At 40.7% G+C, this 21,476-nt stretch overlaps 1 protein-coding gene across 3 annotated transcripts in view; it reads right to left on the bottom strand.

The window, feature by feature from the left end:
* plrdgb (PITP-less RdgB-like protein) overlaps positions 1 to 21,476 on the bottom strand; it is a 242,799-nt gene that overhangs the window by 42,901 nt on the left and 178,422 nt on the right. For all 3 annotated transcript variants that reach the window (XM_058757938.1, XM_058757937.1, XM_058757939.1), the window contains 2 exons: positions 15,563 to 15,705; positions 15,233 to 15,403 (listed from right to left, as the gene is read on the bottom strand). In XM_058757938.1, coding sequence (XP_058613921.1) covers positions 15,233 to 15,403; positions 15,563 to 15,705 — 314 coding nt within the window. The remainder of the gene's footprint in view (positions 1 to 15,232; positions 15,404 to 15,562; positions 15,706 to 21,476) is intronic.

The following is a 21,476-nucleotide window of genomic DNA, read 5'->3' as shown; positions in this document are numbered from 1 at the left end:
TGGCTGCAGTCTGGATTTGTGTGTTATACAGAAAACATCCAAACCAAAGTAATAGTAACAATTTAATTGATGTTCAACAAATAAAAAAACGATATAATACAGATAAACACATGATAAAGCTTGGCTTATTGAATGTTAGATCCCTTTCTTCAAAAGCACTTTTTGTAAATGATATGTTCACTGACCATAAACTAGATGTGCTTTGTCTGACAGAAACCTGGCTAAAACAAGATGATTACATTACTTTAAACGAGTCTACACCCCAAGATTACTGTTACAAACATGAACCGCGTCCAAAAGGTAAAGGGGGAGGTGTTGCTACAATTTATAGAAATATTTTCAGTATCTCTCAGAGGTCGGGTTTCAAGTATAATTCGTTCAAGTAATGGTGCTTCATATAACGTTATCCAAAGAAACAAGTGTTAATGATAAATCCCTGTGATGTTTGTACTGGCTACTGTATACAGGCCACCAGGGCACCATACAGACTTTATTAAAGAATTTTCTGATCTTCTATCGGAGTTAGTACTGACTGCAGATAAAGTCCTAATCGTTGGTGATTTTAATATCCATGTTGATAATGAAAGAGATTCGTTGGGATCAGCATTTATAGACATTCTAAACTCAATTGGTGTTAAACAACACGTGTCAGGACCTACTCATTGTCGAAATCATACTCTAGATTTAATACTGTCACATGGAATTGATGTCAGTGGCGTTGAAATTTTACAGCAGAGCGATGATATCTCAGATCATTATCTAGTCTCCTGTATATTACATATAGCTAAAGCTGTAAAGCCAACTTCTTGTTACAAATATGGTAGAACCATCACTTCTACCACAAAATACTGCTTTATAAATAATCTTCCTGACTTATCTCAGTTCCTCAGTATATCCAATAGCTCAGAACAACTTGATGATGTAACAGGAACTATGGACTCTCTTTTCTAACACTCTAGATGCGGTTGCTCCTTTACGCTTAAGGAAGATTAAGGATAAGAGTCCAACACCGTGGTATAATGAGCACACCAGCGCCTAAAGAGAGCAGCCCGGAAAATGGAGCGCAGCTGGAGGAAAACTAAATTAGAGGTATTTTGTTTAGCTTGGCGGAAAGTACCCTATCCTACAGAAAAGCATTAAAACTGCTAGATCTGATTACTTTTGTCTCTTCTAGAAGAAAACAAACATAACCCTCGGTATTTATTCAATACAGTAACTAAATTAACGAAAAATCAAGCATCAACAGGTGTTGGCATTTCCCAAGAGCATAGCAGTAATGACTTTATGAACTACTTCACTTCCAAGATCGATACTATCAGAGATAAAATTGTATCCTTGCAGCCGTCAGCTACAGTATCGCATCAGATAGCGCACTATAGATCCCCTGAGGAACAATTTCATTCATTCTCTACTGTGGGAGAGGAAGAATTGTATAAACTTGTTAAATCATCTAAACCAACAACATGTATGTTAGACCCGATTCCATCTAAACTACTAAAAGAGCTGCTTCCAGAAGTCATAGATCCTCTTTTGGCTATTATTAATTCATCATTGTCATTAGGATATGTCCCCAAAACCTTCAAATTGGCTGTTATTAAGCCTCTCATTAAAAAACCACAACTTGACCCCAAAGATCTAGTTAATTACAGACCGATCTCAAATCTCCCTTTTCTGTCAAAGATACTAGAAAAGGTAGTATCCTCACAATTATATTCCTTCCTAGAGAAAATGATATCTGTGAGGAATTCCAGTCAGGATTTAGATCGTATCATAGTACTGAGACTGCTCTCATTAGAGTTACAAATGACCTGCTTCTATCATCTGATCGTGGTTGTATCTCTTTATTAGTTCTACTGGATCTTAGCGCTGCGTTCGACACTATCGACCACAACATTCTTTTGAATAGACTAGAAAACTTTGTTGGCATTAGTGGAAGTGCCTTAGCATGGTTCAAATCGTACTTATCTGACCGCCATCAGTTCGTAGCAGTGAATGAAGAGGTATCATATCGATCACAAGTGCAGTATGGAGTACCTCAAGGCTCAGCACTAGGGCCGTTACTTTTCACGCTTTATATGTTACCCTTGGGAGATATTATCAGGAGACATGGTGTTAGCTTTCACTGTTATGCTGATGATACTCAGCTCTATATTTCTTCGCGCCCGGTGAAACACACCAAATTGAGAAACTAACGGAATGCATAGTCGATATAAAAACTGGATGACGAATAATTTTTACTGCTAAATTCTGAAAAACAGAGGTGTTAATTATCGGACCTAAAACCCCACATGTAATAACCTAGAACATTATCTAACACTTGACGGCTGCTCTGTCAATTCTTCTTCATCAGTCAGGAACCTAGGTGTGTTGTTCGATAGCAATCTGTCATTTGAAAGCCATGTTTCTAGCATCTGTAAAACTGCATTTTTTCATCTCAAAAGCATATCTAAATTGCGACCAATGCTCTCAACGTCAAATGCAGAAATGTTAATTCATGCGTTTATGACCTCAAGGTTAGACTATTGTAATGCTTTATTAGGTGGTTGTTCTGCACGCTTGATCAACAAACTACAGTTAGTCCAAAATGCAGCAGCTAGAGTCCTTACTAGAACCAGGAAATATGACCATATTAGCCCGGTTCTGTCAACACTGCACTGGCTCCCTATCAAGCATCGTATAGATTTTAAAATCTTGTTAATTACTTATAAAGCCCTGAATGGTTTAGCTCCTCAGTACTTGAGCGAGCTCTTATCGCATTATAGTCCTCCACGTCCGCTGCGTTCTCAAAACTCCGGCCGTTTGATAATACCTAGAATATCAAAATCGACTGTGGGTGGCAGATCCTTTTCCTATTTAGCACCCAAACTCTGGAACAGTCTACCTAACACTGTTCGGGAGGCAGACACACTCTGTCAGTTTAAATCTAGATTAAAGACCCATCTCTTTAGCCTGGCTTACACATAACACATTAATACGCTTCTATTATTCAAATCCGTTAAAGGATTGTTAGGCTGCATTAATTAGATCAACCGGAACCGGGAACACTCCCCATAACACACGATGTACTCGTTACATCGTAAGTTGAATGGCATCTACGCTAATATTTGTCTGTTTCTTTCCTATTCTGTTTCTCAGTCCGTATCCGATCAGATGGTGGATCAGCACCAAGAGATGATGTCTACAGCCCTGATCGTCAGCGGAGACCAGGACACCCAGATGACCCCAGAGATATATCCCCAGATATATCAACCAAAAATAACAAAATAACTAAAATATAATAAAATACCTAACTACATAATACTACTATTGTTAGAAATTGCAACAAAATTAAAATAGAAATATAAACTTTTGAACTGCGGGTTTCGTCTGGTCAGAGGAGAACTGGCCCCGACTGAGCCTGGTTTCTCCCAAGGTTTTTCTCCATTCTGTCACAGAGGGAGTTTTGGTTCCTTGCCGCTGTCGCCTCTGGCTTGCTCAGTTGGGGACACTTAATTTCTAGCGATTATCGCCGATTTGATTGCACAGATACTATTTAAACTAAACTGAACTAGACAATGACATCTCTGAATTCAATAATGAAATGCCTTTAACTGAAAATTGAGTGTTTAATCTTATCATTATACATTACTGACACTCTATCCTCCAATTTGATACTGTTAAGTGCTTTGACACAATCTGTATTGTAAAAGCGCTATATAAATAAAGGTGACTTGACTTGACTTGTTATATTTTGTGTTGTACTGAAATGACTGCTTAATAAAAAAATAATTGTTAACAAAAAAAAAATAGATACTTGAAATAGAAATAGAACCTTGATGAGCATAAGAAACTTCTTTAAAAAACATTAAAAATCTTACCGATCCCAAACTTTTGAACGGCAGCGTTACATTTCAAGCTTTTTTTCTTCATTATGGTATATTAGTTGTATCAGTTTATTTTAATTTATTTTTAATTCATTCATTTTTTTCATTTTTTATTTATTAAAAAATTTCAAACTGAAATTAAATTCAGAAATTAATCATGATAGAAGTGAATTCAAGTCATTGTATGTAGGAAATGTCGGTAGTTCAGATGGAGTTTTTATGATATGTTTTGTTTGTTGACAGTTAATTAAGATATCTGAGCATATTGGTCACCTTAATGTTAAAAAACATAAAACTTACTCCAAATTATGAATCAGTGTTTATAAAGTTATTCTTCTGCAAGCAATTTAAACGTCCTTGAAGAAACCTAAATAGGTCTTTATAAGGCAATGTTGCATTTTTAGGGAGATTAAATGTAAAATAATGGTGTGAAAGGAATTAATTTGATTCTTCCTAAACCCAGCTGCTCAGTGAGTGTTTTCTCTCTCCTGGCATTCAGCAACTACTATGCATTAAACCCTGTGCTCAGCTGGCTGTGACCTCAGCTTGGCTGCATAATAGCACTAATTTGAGCCATTTTCTGACACAGAATGATGCTGACTTACAGTATACTACAGAATACTAATGATCTTAAAGAGCTCTGGTTGAGCATAACATGAACAAAAGCAAAGTCACAGGTTTGATTCTAGATCATTGTTAAAAATGTATGCCTTGGGGGCATTGCAAGTTGCTTTGGATAAAGAGGTCTGGATGAAGTGTAAACTGATCAATGTGCCTCCATGCTGTTTATGAAATGGCTAAAATGGGCATAACATGTTATAACAAGTCTGAAGTCAGTGTACCAATAAATGTGTTTCAGAATTTCAGAACCTTTCAAAAGAAAACTGCAAATAAACACAAACCATGAAATAAATATAAATATAAACACAGACTATAAATTAACTAATTGAATTCAGAGATAATCTTGGATTTCACCAAAGGTTTGATAAGCATTGACACAATGGTTTTGGAATTAACCCTTTCACTGGTGAGTTTAAAATATTCTAGCTGTCCCCCAAGAGTGAGTTTTTTTAAGGTGACCGCTATTTTAGAACGTTTCCCCTTACTGTTTCCATGGCAACGCGCCATGCTTGTCACGTGACACACCGTGGACACAATGACACTGTATGACCGATGGATCACTTTTATTTTGTTTTTCCTTTTTTATTTAATATATTCACAAACTTGCTTACCATGTCATGAACAATCTGATATTCTGATTCACAAATATGTGTAAATGAGTGTGTTTTGTCATTTAAAAACCTTTATGAATGATCTCGATCATGATCTGTAACGTGAGATGGGCGCCGCCATGTTTGTTCGCACCGCAGTTCAGAGAGTCCTGTCAGTTGGATTTACAGCACGTGAATTCATCAATTTCTCCCGAAATACATGTAAGTAAGTGCCTGGTGAAGAATAGAGTGATCTTTATAGTTACTTACACAAGTTGCTCCCAACCACGTTCCTGGAGGCCCCCCAACACTGCACATTTTGCATCTCTCCTTTGTCTGACATTTCAGGTCTTGGAGTCTCTACTAATGAGCTGATGATCTGAATCAGGTATGTTTGATTAAGGAGACATGGAAAACATGCAGTGTTGGGGGGCCTCCAGGATCGTGGTTGGGAACCACTGACTTACACTAAGTGTATCTGATATGAGTAAAACACACTGGCAAATTAAATATGAATGGATTGTTATTGTTGCTTCCATAGACATCTGTGTGTGTTTTACAAGCTCTAAATGTATTGTTTTAATAGTACTTATGTGTATTTAAATATCTGAAACCTAAAATATGCATTATGTGGTTAAGAACACTGCATAGTTGTGATAATATGACAAGAGCAGTGCACGTCTCTCTCTGGCTCAGTGCCAGCCAACACGCGAGACCACAGTTTGAATTTGGCAGTTATGTGACGTCACCGAACGTTCTAAATCCCATATGTGGGACTATACTCCCAGGGGCACGGAAATAAAATTCCCATATGTGGGACCGTACTGCTCAAAAGGTTAAATGATCTAGCTGTTTACAATTAAAAATTATGGGAACGCCCATGTGAGACAACATTCTGAAGCATGTGTGGAATCAATCCAATAGAGAAGCGAGACATCTCGAGCGGGGTGACCTGAGCAACCAGGAACTCCGGCAGCTCATAGTCTGCTTGGTTGCCAGAATCCTTCTTAGGCGGACCGAAGCAGCTGATCCGCCTTGTGCCACAGGCAGGTCTGTGACACAAGCGTCCAGTGCTCGCACTGGACAGAGCAGATTGCACTTTTGGCCTGCTTCCTGGAAGGGAGGAGGACAGAAGGCCTTCAGTACTATGGGGCACATTGGTGCACTGTACTGACCTCAGCCTCTGGGTGCCACATAGGAAACGAGCAATGGATGGGTGTCTCCCCAATGACTGACCACTCAGAAGGGCATGGTAAGCAGCTAAGGCCGCCACATATACTTTCAGAGTGAAGAACAGCTGAACACCCTCCAAAGTAGCTCCACCACCTCGGGGTGGGGTCTCCACTCCCCGGGCCTCAGCCCCTGTCTCAACAGGATGCTCCCTGATACAGGTGCCCAGGCAAGTAACTGCTCTGAGTGAAAGGGAGTTTTCCCTTGAGCCCGCCTCAGGTCTGGAAGGGAGTGTTCCAGTCCTCGAAACATGGTCGGCATCTCCAGGCAGTTCCTGAGCCATGTGAGATGGTGGCCTTCTTGCAGACCCTGGGCCACTCATGACTGCTCCCAAGCCCATGAGGGAAGCATCAGTTGTTAGCGTTACGCGACGACAAGGAGCCCCCCACGTCGGGCCTTGAGACAGGAACCAAGGTTTCCTCCACATGTATAAGGCACATAAGCATCACCGTATGACCTTGATCATGCGAAGCGGGTTTCCCCTTGGGGAAGACCCCTTGGTCCTGAGCCACCACTGCAAAGGTCTCATGTACAGCGGGCCAAATGGTATCACGTTGGATGCAGCTGCTGTCAGACCTAACAGTCTCTGAAACTGTTTGACAGTGAGTGACTGGTCTTCTCTCACTCTCTTCACGGCTGCGAGATCGATACGATATGAGCAGGAGACAGATGTGCCTGCCTTGTTGAATTCCATACCACGCCCGGATAAGTGGTTCTCTGTGGTGGAGAAAGCACACTTTTCCTGGCGTGTAGACTTAACCCCAGCTCTTTCATAAGGGTGAGGGTGTTAGGAGAATTAGGTCAACCGGAATCGGGAACACTTCCCATAACACCCGATGTACTTGTTACATCGTAAGAACAATGGCATCTATGCTAATATTAGTCTGTTTCTTTTTTATTCTGAGATCACCGTAGCCACCCGATCCAGTCCGTAACCAGATCAGATTGTCACTGCAGTCACCCGGATCCAGTCCAGATGGTGGATCAGCACCTAGAGATGACCTCCACAGCTCTGAACGTCAGCGGAGATCAGGACACCTTGATGAGCCCCAGAGACAGATCCCCAGTGAAGACCTCGTCACCTAGACGGCCATTGAGACGAGACCTCGGGAACCTGATGAGTCCTTTACACAATCTGACTTTGCTGCAGTTGGAATTGAATTGCTGGTTCATCTGGCCAGAGGAGAACTGGCCCCCCGACTGAGCCTGGTTTCTCCCAAGGTTTTTTTTCTCCATTCTGTCACTGATGGAGTTTTGATTCCTTGCCGCTGTCACCGAAGCATACCAGTATCGAGTTCTCCCTTTGGTCTTTCATTCTCACCCTGCACTTTCACCAAGTGTGTGGATGCTGCTCTGGCATCTTGGACTCCAGGGCATCCACACACTCAACCACATCAATGATTGGTTGATTTTAGCTCAGTCGGAGCAGTTGGTGGCTCGGCATCGAGATGTCGTCCTCACCCTTATGAAAAGTCACGCCAGAAAAAGTGTGCTTTCTCCACCACAGAGAACCACTTATCCGGGTGTGGTATGGAATTCAACAAGGCAGGCACAGCTGTCTCCTGCTCATATCGTATCGATCTCACAGCCGTGAAGAGAGTGAGAGAAGACCAGTCACTCACTGTCAAACAGTTTCAGAGACTGTTAGGTCTGACAGCAGCTGCATCCATTTGGTGATCCGTGATACCATTTGGCCAGCTGTACATAAGACCTTTGCAGTGGTGGTCTACTTCTTGTTCCATTACCAGAGCCTGCTCGGGGCCCACTAGTTTCGAGGCTGGCTTCTGGTGTGGCTAGAGGAGTCACTTCAGTTCCCTGAAGAGGATGACCAGCAGGGAACGACCAGCCTGACTGCTCTAGCGCCCTCATTTGAGGGGACGAGTATTCCTGTGCCGTACCGTTGCCAGGCGGCAGCTGGGAGTTCGCTCGGTGGAGCCCACTGAGCCCTGGAGCACCAATGGTGGCAGGGGTGTCAGCAGGGCTGAGGACACCAGCCCCTCAGGACTGGCATCTATTGTAGCTAAAGAATTTAACTCAGTGTCCTGAACCAGATGACTGGCAGGAAGCAACCGATATATCTACTCTAGCGCCCTCAACCTGAGGGGGCGAGCACTCCCGTGCTGTACCATTGCCGGGCAGCAGCTGGGAATTTCGTTCGTTGGAGCCCACTGAGCCCTGAAGCACCGGGGGTGGCAGGCAGGAGTATCAGAGTGGCTCCCTGAGGGCACTGAGGAGGATCGAGCACCATATACTGAGGTGTGTAACTCTCCTCCCCAGAGGGGGCTGCCCTCAGGGTCCTGACGATGGTAATGTCTGGACCGCAAGGCCGAGACCTTCCTCAACAAAATGACAATCCAAATATTGTTTTCCTCCAGCTGCGCTCCATTTTCTGGGCTGCTCTCTTTAGGGTGCGAGTGTGCTCATTATACCACGGTGTTGAACTCTTTTCCTTAATCTTCCTTAAGCGTAAAGGAGTAACCGAATCAAAAGTGCTAAAAAAGAGAGAGTCCATAGTTTCTGTTACATCATCAATTTTTTCTGTGCTGTTGGATATGCTGAGGAATTGAGATAAATCAGGAAGATTATTTACAAAACAGTCTTTTGTGGTAGAAGTGATGGTTCTACCATACTTGTAGCAAGGAGTAGAATTTACAGTTTTAGGTATATGGAGTTTACAGAAGACTATATAATGATCTGAGATATCATCACTGTGCTGCAGAATTTCAATACCATTAACATCAATTCCATGTGACAATATTAAATCTAAAGTATGATTTCGACAATGAGTAGGTCCTGAGACATGTTGTCTAACCCCATTAGAGTTCAGAATGTCTATGAATGCTGATCCTAATGCATCTTTTTCATTATCAACGTGGATATTAAAATCACCAACGATTAAGATTTTATCTGCAGCCAGCACTATCTCTGATAGAAAATCTGCAAATTCTTTAATAAAGTCTGTATGGTGCCCTGGTGGCCTGTATACAGTAGCCAGTACAAACATCACAGGGGATTTATCATTAACACTTGTTTCTCTAGATAATGTTATATGATGCACCATCACTTCAAAAGAGTTATACTTAAAGCCTGCCCTCTGAGAAATACTGAGAATATTGCTGTAAATTTTAGCAACGCCCCCCCCATTTTCATTTTTATAACAGTGATCTTGGGGGGTAGAATCGTTTAAAATAATGTATTCATCTGGTTTTAGCCAGGTTTCTGTCAAACAGAGCACATCTAGGTTATGATCAGTGATCATATCATATACAAAAAGCGCTTTCATAGAAAGGGACCTGATATTCAGTAAGTCAAGCTTTATCATTTGTTTCTCTGTATTATAGAACTTTTTAATTTGTTGAACGTCAATTAAATTGTTACTCTTAAATTGGTTTGGACGTTTTTTGTATTTTCTAGTTCGGAGAACCAGCACAGTCTCTATAGTGTGATATCTAGGTGAAAGAGTCTATATGTGCTGAAAATTAGCCAGGTCGGTTTAGCCAGTCTGTCTGCTTCCTGACCAGGGCCCCAGTTAGTCAAGTACGAACATGGTGGCTAAGTTCATGCAACTGGCCTGGTGGGAAGCCTCGGAGCCTTCAGGGACGATGCTGACAACAGGGAGAGATAGCTCGCAAGTGTCTGCTCCACCGCTGGCATTGCCCCATATCCCTTCTCACTCAACCCCACAATGTTATTTATTTATTTTTAGAAAGCAGGGCTGAAGAGTCAAGATGATTATGGTTTATCCCACAATTCTCGACACCTCGATCAGGAAAAAGTGGAAGGCTGTCATCTCATGCACAGGAAGCACTCGTCTAATTTACTCTTGGGACGACCGTCCTGCTTCTCGGCTGGCCAGTCAATGTTTAAATTGGCTACAGCACAAGTTACAACCTCCACTAACTCTTCATATGCGAGGGACTGTGGTGGTGAGTCCACGGTCCACAGTCTCCTTGATATTGGCACTCATCACATCAACCTCCTCAGAGGAAGATAGGTGAAGTGTCTAGCTCTCTCTCCGGGGGGTAGAAATCGCAGCGTGTGCTTCTGAGCCCTGAGAGGGAGCTGAGAATCTCGCGGGTGAGGACCGAGATAAGGACAAACCTGTCTCGGATCCCTCCACTAAATCCACTCGCGATCCCCATGACAACAGTCCTAGGCAACAGCGGGACAGTGGGATCGCGAGCCTGACCGCTGTCATCAAAACAGCCAGGCGGGAGTGGAGCACACGAAGCGAGAGCAGCTCACAGTTATGACAATCAGCTCCCTCGAGAGCTGATCGTGCATGCACAGCTCCCAAACAAACAACACTCAGATCATGTGCATCCCCACCCACAAGATAATGTGGGCAGGGAGGAACACAACATCTAATGTTGTTTGCTCGTCACAGATTTGATTTAGACTTGCTCATTGTTTCTCACTTTCTATACAGAGTGTAACTGACTGACTGAGTGCTTTTGCAAGAGACACACATACACACACCACAGAGCAGAAGCTAACATGTGCGTTTGATGGGTGCACTTTTATGTTTCCTGGTAGTAATGGGTGGTTCTTGAACGATTCATTTATTTTGAACGAACCTTTAATGTGACTCGGGAAGAACAAGTCGTCTCGGGGAGTGATTCGTTCAGTCACGCATGCGCAACATCCTATAGGTTCTGCACTGAATTAGTTCACCTTTTTCAATTCTTCGTGTTTGAGTCGTTCGTTCATCACATGACAGCCCCATACACATAACCTATGCAGTCAGAGCCGGAAAGAGAATTGATTAGTTCATCTCCCGAGTCTTCGGGTTTGAGTCATTCGTTCATCACGTGACAGCCTCATAAGCTAAACATATGCAGTCAGAGCTGGGAAGAGAATTGATTAGTTCATCTCCCGAGTCTTCGGGTTTGAGTCGTTCGTTCATCACATGACAGCCCCATAAGCTAAACCTATGCACTCAGAGGGAAAAAGACTTAATAATAATAATAATAACCAACTCTTTAGTTTATTACCTTTGTTACCACATTCAGTGTTATGGAAAAGAACCATCATGACAGAAATTTTATAAACTGTAAGAAATAAAAAGCTACAATTTGAGACCAGAAACGCATCACATAACTGTAAGAGTAGATAATAATAATAATAACAACTATGCAGCCGTTTGTAAGGAAGGTTGTAAATTAACTAATTTCTCTATCCAATGCTCTTTCTGGCTTTGACTGCATAGGTTTAATTTATGAGGCTGTCACGAGATGAATGAACAGCCTCTTGTCTCTTGTCAGATAAGAGGTGAGGTGAGCTAATCATAGACTAAAGACCCAGGTAAACAATGAATTATTTTATTATTATTTTTCTGTTTCTTATACCATTATAGTTTTGTATTGTTTGTAGTGTGATCAACGTTTGCCTAAGTAGTAGATGTGTTAGGGAAGCAGCACGTAACATTTTAATTATATTTTGCTAAAATGAACGAAATGACTCGAAAAAAGATTTGTTCATTTTGCTGAACGAGACTCAAAGGTCCAAGTCAGTAAAATGATCCAAACTTCCCATCACTACTTCCTGATTGCTCACGTCACACCGCTCGTGAAGTCTCGCTTCTCTATTGGATTGATTCCACATGTGCTTCAGAACGTGGTCTCGCAAGGGCATTTCTAAAGCGTTTTTTTGATGCAGCTCGAGTTGAAGGGGAACCTAGTGACATTACTTTTTTGGGTGAAAAAAAAAAAATGGTTGTAAAAAACAGTTCATATAGTGTTCATAGTCTTCAACTTAGTGTTCAAAAATAATTATTTTACTAATTCAACACAAAAAAAATCATGTAAACTTTTGCCTTCATTTTGTAAGTAAATGTAGGATACTTAAAATCTGTCAATATAACAATTACTTTGCAGAGTAAAAAAATATTTCACCAAAAAGGGAAATTTTGTCTAAAATGTTCTCACCCTCATGCCATCCAACTTGTAATAGAGTTTGTTTCTTAAAGGTGGGGTATGCATTTTTTCAAAAATGCTTTAGAAAACAAGTCAGGGGCGAGTACCAAAACAAACTTATAGCCAATCAGCAGTAAGGGGCGTGTCTACTCATGATGCAGAGGAGAGAGCGCTCATCAGTGTACATGACAGACATTAGCCGAGCGATGACAGAAAAATAGAGATGGCGATAAAAAGCTAAAGAGGAAAACATCTGCAGAACAAAAGTCGGCTTACACTGTGTCTACACCAGATGAGACAGTTGTCCTGACAAAGCGACCGTTGAAAATCATTTGACATTTGTGTCAATACGTCATAAGTAGAAAGCGGAAGCAGTTTACTGTCGGGGATTTGTCGTGTCTCTTGCATCTGGTGTAGACACAGTGTTACGATAAGGCAAGAAGTAGGACCTGTGCAAATATCTGATCAGCTTTCCAGCACTGGAGAGAACTCAAGGAGCGGAAAGGCCTGCGATCGAGTGCCGAGGTTGCTTTTATTTCTTCTCGATAGGTGAGTAACATTGGTTTTGCTTTGTTTCACAGAATGTCAACATTGGCTACCAGAAATCGCTTACCCCACCTTTAACTGGTACAGATCTTAACTGTAAAGACTGGTACACTGGTGCTGAATGGGTGCTGTCAAAATGAAACCTGATAAAAAAAAAAATTACAATAATCCACAAATAATTTGCTAGTTCATCAATTAATGTCTTGTGAAAAACTTCTGTGTTTGTCAGAAACAATTTTTATCATCAAGGCGTTTTAACTTTAAACACTTCTGGCTAAAATATGAGTCCATAATAACGCTTCTTCCAGTAAAAAGTCCATCCCCTGTCGTCCGACATATTTGTTTAAAATGGTTTTGGTACTGTTTTCACTTGTAAAGGATGCATTATTGTGCATATTTCTTTCCTGATAAGATGTGACAACTTTTTCACTGGATAAAGCAATATTATGGAGGAATGCCAAGTTTTGTCATGAAACTCTAGATGGTACAGGTTGATGGTTTGTTAATGCAAACTGATGATATTCATGACGTTAAACTACTTGGCTCAAGCTGATCTGCCAAAACGACAGGTTGTGGCCAAACCCGACCACCGATTTGCACATGTAGTGTAAATAACGAGAGAGACAAATGCAGGTCTATGCAGAAATCAAACGATAAAAATGGGTCCGAAGACAAGACACGGTATAGTGCCAAGTTGTGTCTTTACATTACCTTCCTTCTGATCCCAACATTAGAAAAGAGTGGATGAACTTTATTTTTAATGAAGTTCTAGACCAGTGGTTTTCAAACCCTGGGTCGCGACCCTCGGGTGGGTCGTGACACTTAAAAATGGGTCGCCAGGATGATTTAAGGAAAACATATGTAACCAAGTAGACTCAGGAAAGAAGCAACTAAATAACATAAACAACAAAACGAAAGTAACCGGCAGCCGCCTCAGGTCAGAATCAAATGTGTATTTGTGTTTGCGCTCTGTTTTTGCAGCGTTGTACATTGTAGCAAATCAGAGACATATCTGTTGATTTCTATAACGCAATGGCCAATCAGAGGAGTTTTAGTGAGTCAGAATCCACTCACCGGTCAGAACGCGAGTGTTCTTGTTCAGCCCAGAGTTCTGGAAGCTCGTGATGCGAATCCTCTGATTATAATGAACAAAGTGTAGGTGATGTAAGTAAGAGATTAATTGTGCTGTGTTGACAGATTGATTATAGCGGAATTAGAGATCACGATAAAGGAAGCGCATTTTGCACGCTTTCTTTGCTGTATATAGCCTATTCTCCATTCAGAATTTGAATAAAAGTTTCGTTTTTCATGCTGCTAAGAGGACCAATGTGTCGTACTTGCAACGAACATTCGGAAGTGACCTCCGCATATGACATTGTGATAATCATAAATAGACTGGACAAAATATGATATGTCAGAATAGATGTGCATGAAGGCAAGCACCCTCACTAATTTCAGAAGCACCGACAGTGATTTGATTTTGGAACAGAGCATCCTTCCGGCATATATATATATATATATATATATATATATATATATATGGGTCACGACAATTTAAAAAGAAAAAAAATAGGGTCGCTCTGAAAAAAGTTTGAAAACCACTGATGTAGGCTGTCAAACATACACAACTGTTAGTCAGTCATAGCAGTGGGTATTTTCTTCCAAGTCTACAATCCGCCACGCCTATTCAAACAGAGTGTTCCGATGAGGGGGGACAAAACTGGACAGAAAATAGCCTATTACTTTAAAATTATGTTTTTTAATGTAAAAGCCTTCATAACATTATGAGGGCAATAAACAAAAAGGCAGTTCATGATGCCTTTATTACTCAAAGCACTGTTTTGGTATATGTATTGGCAGTATCAAGTTCCTGTACTTGCTTTGCAGCAGCAGCAATAATCTACAACAACAGCAATAACCAACAGCAGCAGCAATTCAGCAGCAGCAGCATAGCAGATCTGTTCCGCCAAGACCAAATACATTAACACTGTTATATCCATTACCATGCTAAAACCTTCAGAGAGTTGTCATGATAGAACTTGTATTTTAGCCACAAACAACAGTTTGAAGTTAAAAACATCCTAATAGTGGATATGTTCATTACAAACATGCTGCTTTTAGCTTTACAAGATGACTGAACTGTAGTTGTGTAGATTACTTGTGGATTATTATGATGTTTTATTAGCTGTTTGGACTCATCACCCATTCAAGTGTCCATTGGTAAGCAAATTATGCTAAATGCTAAATTCCACCAAATCTGTTCCAATGAAGAAACAAACTCATCTAAATTCTCAGCAAATTACAAATTTTAGGTGAATTCCTTTATGTTAAATTAAATATATGCACATTGTTCACTTTATTTACATGGTTAAAACAAATATTTACAGCACAATTTACTTGATTTACTGGGTCATTTTTTTTACACATTAATTCAGTGATGCCTGTTGGGAAACTTAAAAGTTCTTACCCATGAGATTGGAGCGCCCATCACCCAGAGGGTACCGCTGGTAACGGGGAACGGGAAAGGGGGGCAGTTGTGTGAGAATTGGATGCAGTAAAGGTTCCAGACGTGAGGCAGAAGGGTCCGATGGGTAGAACAGATTAAAAATCTGAGAACAAGCTGGCTGGAGCTGAGCCACTAAAAGAGATGAAAGAGAGAACAGAGTAACCATTTATCAGAAAATTATTAAAACATGACAATAAAATAAATCACTATAAATCACATTTTTTTTATTTTGGTAAAAATGTAACATTTCTTTAACAATGAACCATTTGAGTGTGTGCGTGTGATTTGTACCATCAACGGCAGGTAAAACAGTTCTCCTCATCGCTAGCACCAGCCCCAGTGGGCATCCCAGCAGAAAGCAATCTGACACTTCAAACTCAAAGCAGCCTGGATTGAGAGCCTGCCTGGAGCCACACTGGTCATCCTGCAACAGACTATGAGACAGCGGGCATGAAAAGTGGGTTATCTTCATTTATTATTAACTCTTTATTAATGATTAATCACAATTAATGCTTTAATTTTATGCTGATGTCATCAAAGAGGCCCTCTGCACTCCCATGAGAGGTCTGTTCTTTATCCTTGATATATTCCATAGCAATCATCCAATTCAGAACAATTTCTTAAGCATAGAGTCTTTATACTTTATAGGCTTAAAAATCCAAACCAATACATTTGTGTCTTATCAGTTAACAATCAGCGTATTTCATACTTTTTTTTCTTCCAACTGTTGCACTTCCCCCGTCCCACTTTAATAAAACATAAATCCGCACTTTTTTCAGGCAAGTGTGTTCACGTAGAGGGCCAGTGGGAATAAATTTAGATTTAAATTCAAAGAGACAAGATAGTCTATGATAGACCTGATATTTTATTAATATCCAAAATGAGGCAATGTGAACTTTATGGAGCGCTAAACACTCATGCAGAGTATGTTTCATTCATACTCGAAGCCGGAGGGCACTCTTTTGCACAGAAAATCCAAAACGGACTCATAGACCTAATATGAGTCTATGTTATATATAATAATATCCCACTATAGCTGTAGCTAAGCTGAAAAAAGCAGAAATGTTTTGACTGATGAAACGTGAAGACAATAAACACACAATTGTGGCTATGTGGCTTATGTGTGTGTTTTCAAGTCATCGGGTAATAAATAAATAAATTGTACGAATAATGCAGTGATAACTGACATATTTATTACAGTATAGAAACTATATATATATTGTGACGGGAGGAGCCAACGACAGACACAGTGGGTGTGGCGTCAGGCCTCGGAGAGACTTTTATTAAACAAAATTGATAAAATAAAGTGTCCAGGGGAAGAAGTGTCCAACAAAATGGGGGGATCTGGTGTCCTCGTTGTGCTGCGGGGCTCGTGAAGGAGGGCAGTGTTCAGAAGGGGAAGGGTCCAGGGGTCCGGTGGCCGCACGCGCTCCCGCTCTGATCCGGTTACGAGGGGCGGCGGCTTCTTTTGAGCGGCGGCTCTTCCTCTTCTTCCTCGGCCTTTGGCGGGACTTGAACGGCCCGGCATCCTGGCCCGACGGCCGTAATACGGGTGCGGCTTTCTCCCGGACCGCGGGTTCTGCAGCTCACATCTCCTGTGGCGCGACGTCCCTCTACGCACCCTTCCTGGACCCACAAGGACACCAGCGTGCATGCACGGGGGAAGAGACCGGTCTCTCGAGGAGAGGCGCGCTCGGCATTTAACGGCGGCAGTGATGAGGCTTCATTCAGTCCAGCTGTGCCTCATCACACGCCGCCAGCCCACGTTGATCCCACGCCCCTCCTCTCATCCACCCACTCCAGTCGGGAGCCTGGTGAAGGGCGGCGAATAAGGGACGGGGTGGTGATGATGATCAGGGGGAGGGCCACCGATCCGTCACATTATATATATATATATATATAAAAATTCTGCCTTATTCGGTGATAAAAAATGAAATAGGAAATATTATAGAAAAATTATAGAATACAATTTATTGGTTATTGCCCAGCAGTGTATTTGACAGTGTTGTAGGATCTCCTTTGTGAACGGACACACAAAATAACTGCAGAACAGCACATTCCTTAGAAGGAGTTAATGAGTCTTCTACCAGCCATCTGCGGTCCTAGAACTAGTTAATGATCAACCTCACGCGATTGTTTGGACCAGTTCCTGTCAGGCTTCCTCTCGGTATCTACTGAAAAGGGATGATAATGACTCAGTCAGAACTCAAACAGGAAAAACAAAGATCTTTTTTATCAAGAACTGAAAGGGTCCTTTTGCAACCCAAGAAGCCTTGTGATCGCAATGTATGGATCATGAATTGCTGTATCTATCCAACAGGAAATGGTGATTAAATTAACTGACTGCCCTCAGGCCTGCAAACACGGGATCTGTAGCATGACTGTCTCATGACTCCTGCGTGTTTGGTTTCATATGAATGGTCACGATAATTGCAACAATTCGGTGTGAATTGTATGTCGAATTTCAGCATCATACGAATGATGATAATACTTTTATAAGAAGTTATTAAAACTCCAGAGATGTTCCCCACATGGGAGATCACAGATTAAATTAACTTTTGTGTCCAAAGAGAAACGGTAGTGGGTGGGGCTCCGCCCTGCAGGGACAATTCGATTGGATCAATCACCGTGGGATGGACAAAGTTCAGCCCGCTTTAAGAACCAGGGACACACAGCCCTCCCTCGCTCGCGGCTTGCTCTTTCTCTCTCTCTCTCTCTCTCTCTCTCGCTCTCTCTCTGTGTGTGTGCGCATGTGCGAGCGTGGTGGGAAGAGTGGAGCGTGTTGGTTAGAGGGGACGAGAAAAACTGTTCTTTTTTCCTTTTTCCCCTTCTTTTTGTCCAGTTTTTTCTTTTTTGTTGTCATTGTTGTTGTTGCTTATCTTGAAATAACTTTTCATTTTCTTTTAGCCGCACGCGGCTTCTGTCGCGTGACGGCATGGCGTCTGATCCTGTACACGTAAACCCTCATCTGTCGATGCGAAATGGGTGCAGGTGTGTGCCTGAGCCCGGCATTAGTGTAGAGGAGGTACTTGTGGTGGTGGGAGAATTGGTTGGTTTTGAGAACATTCTTTCAGCATCACGAATGAATAAGGCTACTGTAGTGTTTTTGAAAACGGAACAGTTAGTGAATCAGTTGACGGAGAGCGGAATTTGGATTAAAGAAATGTTTGTGCCGGTGACTCCTTTAGTGGCTCCGACTACTAAAGTAACAATATCCAACGTGCCACCTTTCATATCAAATGACGCTATTACTAAAGAGCTGACACGATTTGGAAAAATTGCAAGTCCAGTAAGAATGATCCCATTAGGATGTAAAAACGCAGCATTGAAACACGTTCTTTCTTTTAGACGGCAAGTTTTGATGTTTCTCACTTCACCTGAGCGTACATTAGAGATCTCATTCCGCGTTAGTCATGGAGAAAATTCTTATATGCTGTTTGCAAGTACCGAAAATCTTAAATGCTTTGAATGTGGAAATTTGGGCCACAAACGCTTTTCTTGCCCGCAAAAAAATGTGGATAATGAACAACGGGTGACTGTCGAGTCAACGGGAATGGATCATTTAAAGACAACAATAATACTGACACTGTGGAAATGATAAAGATACTACAAAAAGTGACAGAGAAGCGAAGGTCTTCTGTGGGAGTCGCTGAGCAGCATAATGAGGTAAGTGAAAGCGATGATGGTGATGGTGATGTCGAGGGTAGAGAGAAAGCTGGATGTAGTTCTGCTGTTATTGGACATTCAAGTAATGAAACTGAAGATGTTGAGAATGTGACTCAGATAGATGCACAAGCAATAGAGGAAGGATCAGTAGATGAGTTGGATAGAATGTCTCAATATACTGATGATAGCATGAAAGATGATGAACAATGGTCTGAAGGAGCAGAGAGGTTAAAAGAGATGAAAGAAGATTTGTATACTGTAGCACAAATCAATGGTTTTCTTGATGAAACGAAGGGAAAAAGTTGAAGTGAGTGATTTTTTCCGGATTTGGACAAGTTTATAGAATCTGTCATGTGGGCAAGGAGACATAGTAATCATGAAGAATTATCACAGCAGAAGCGTTTTAGACTAAAGAAACACATTACTGTAATCAGACAAAAAGGTACGACTGGAAAAACTGGGTTAAAGAGGGGGAAAAAAAACTAACTAGTCACTATGGCTAATCTGTTTTTTTACTTGTCTGTTTTCTTTTCTATCTCTTTTTTTCCTATGGAGAGGTTACGGGTGGGATCCCTGAATGTTAATGGGATGAGGGATAGGAGGAAGGCAGAAACAATTATAGAATTTATTAGGTTGAAAAATTTAAATGTAACTTTCTTGCAAGAGACTCATAGTGATGTGAATAATGAGATTGATTGGCGAATGTGGTGTGGTGATGAGTGTATTCTTTCTCATGGGACTAATTTGAGTGCTGGAGTTGCTATTGTTTTCTCTCCAACTGCCAAAGTTAAAATCGTTTCTAAACAAGAACTTGAACCCGGACGATTATTGGCAGTTGGAGTTGAATTGAATGGCCTTTTGGTCGTTTTTGTTAATATTTATGCACCAAATAGTGGTTTTGATAGGATAAATGTTTTTAAAAAATTGGAGCATTTCTTAAAACAAAAACAATTAGAAGATTTGATTATTTTAGGAGGGGACTGGAACTGTACTCTTGATCCTTCTTTGGACAGGAATGGAGAGGAACCAAATTTCAATTCACCTGCTGTTTTAGCTAATATTTTAGAGTCTTTTGAATTTAGGGATATTTGGAGAGAAAATAATGTTTTGGTAAAACAATTTACTTGGGTAAAGGTGAATGAGGGAAGAGTTTCAGCTGCACGTTTAGATAGATTGTACGTATCAAATAGCATGAAAGGCAGAGTTATACATACAGCTATTATCCCCACACATTTTTCTGATCATAAGCTTATTACTGTTGATTGCACATTGATATCTAGAAGTAATAGGAGTTCTTATTGGCATTTTAATGTAAAGTTACTGCAAGACAAAAGTTTTTGTGAATCTTTTAAACATTTTTGGGAAACATGGAAAAGTGAAAAAAACAGGTATGAAAATGTTATTCTTTGGTGGGAAATTGGTAAAACACACATAAGAGAATTTTGTCAACAATATAAGCATTATTCAACTTTGTGTTTGAAACAGACTGTGGAGTGTCTTGAAAAAGAAATTCTAATTATTGAAGAAAATATGATGAGAGAACCTTCTGTTAATTTAAAAGTCTGGTCTGATAAGAAATCAAAGTTGAGTTCTTTTTTAAATGAAAAAGTAAAAGGTGCTCTTGTGAGAAGTAGGTTTTTATCAGTAAAAGACATGGATGGTCCTACTTTTTTTTTAACTTGGAGCACAAAAGTGTACAAGGAAAAAGATGTATAGTTTGAAGAATAGTCATGGTTGTGACACAAGTGATCCCATAGAAATGCGTAGATTGATAGTGGATTTTTATTCGAAGTTATTTTCGACTGAGAACACAGATGAGAGGAGCCAAAATGAACTCTTGAAGAATCTTCTTCATTTAACCATTGAGGACAAACAAACTTTGGACTCTGCAATTACCTTTGGTGAATTAAGTGCTGCAGTTTCAGGACTTGCTTCAGGTCGTACTCCAGGTATAGATGGACTGCCTGGCGAGTTCTATAAGCACTTTTGGACCTTAATTGGAACTGATCTCTATGAAGTTCTACAAGAAGTTTTTTGTGTAGGTTTGCTTCCTAAAAGCTGTCAAAGAGCTGTTTTAACTTTACTTCCGAAGAAAGGTGATCTTACTTTATTAAAAAATTGGAGACCTGTTGCTATTCTTTGTTCCGAATATAAACTAATAGCAAAGTGTTTGGCTAGTAGGTTAAATAAAGTGTTGCACACAATTATACACAAAGATCAATCCTATTGTATAAAAGAAAGATGTATTAGTGATAATTTGCATTTAGTACGTGATGTTATTGATTTTGCCTTTAAAAATAACATTGATATGGGACTTCTATCTTTAGATCAGGAAAAGGCTTTTGATCGAGTTGATCATCAGTTTCTTTTTAAAGTTTTAAAGGCTTTTGGGTTTGGAGATAATTTTGTTGCAATGATAAAATTGTTGTACAATGATGCCACATGCATGGTAAAAATGGCTGGTGGACTGAGTGTTCCTATTAAAGTACAGAGGGGCATAAGACAGGGATGCCCTCTCTCAGGTCAGCTTTATAGTTTG

Source organism: Onychostoma macrolepis, chromosome 21, assembly GCF_012432095.1.
Source record: "Onychostoma macrolepis isolate SWU-2019 chromosome 21, ASM1243209v1, whole genome shotgun sequence".
Classification (NCBI taxonomy): domain Eukaryota; kingdom Metazoa; phylum Chordata; class Actinopteri; order Cypriniformes; family Cyprinidae; genus Onychostoma; species Onychostoma macrolepis.
This window is presented reverse-complemented; position numbering and strand designations above follow the sequence as displayed.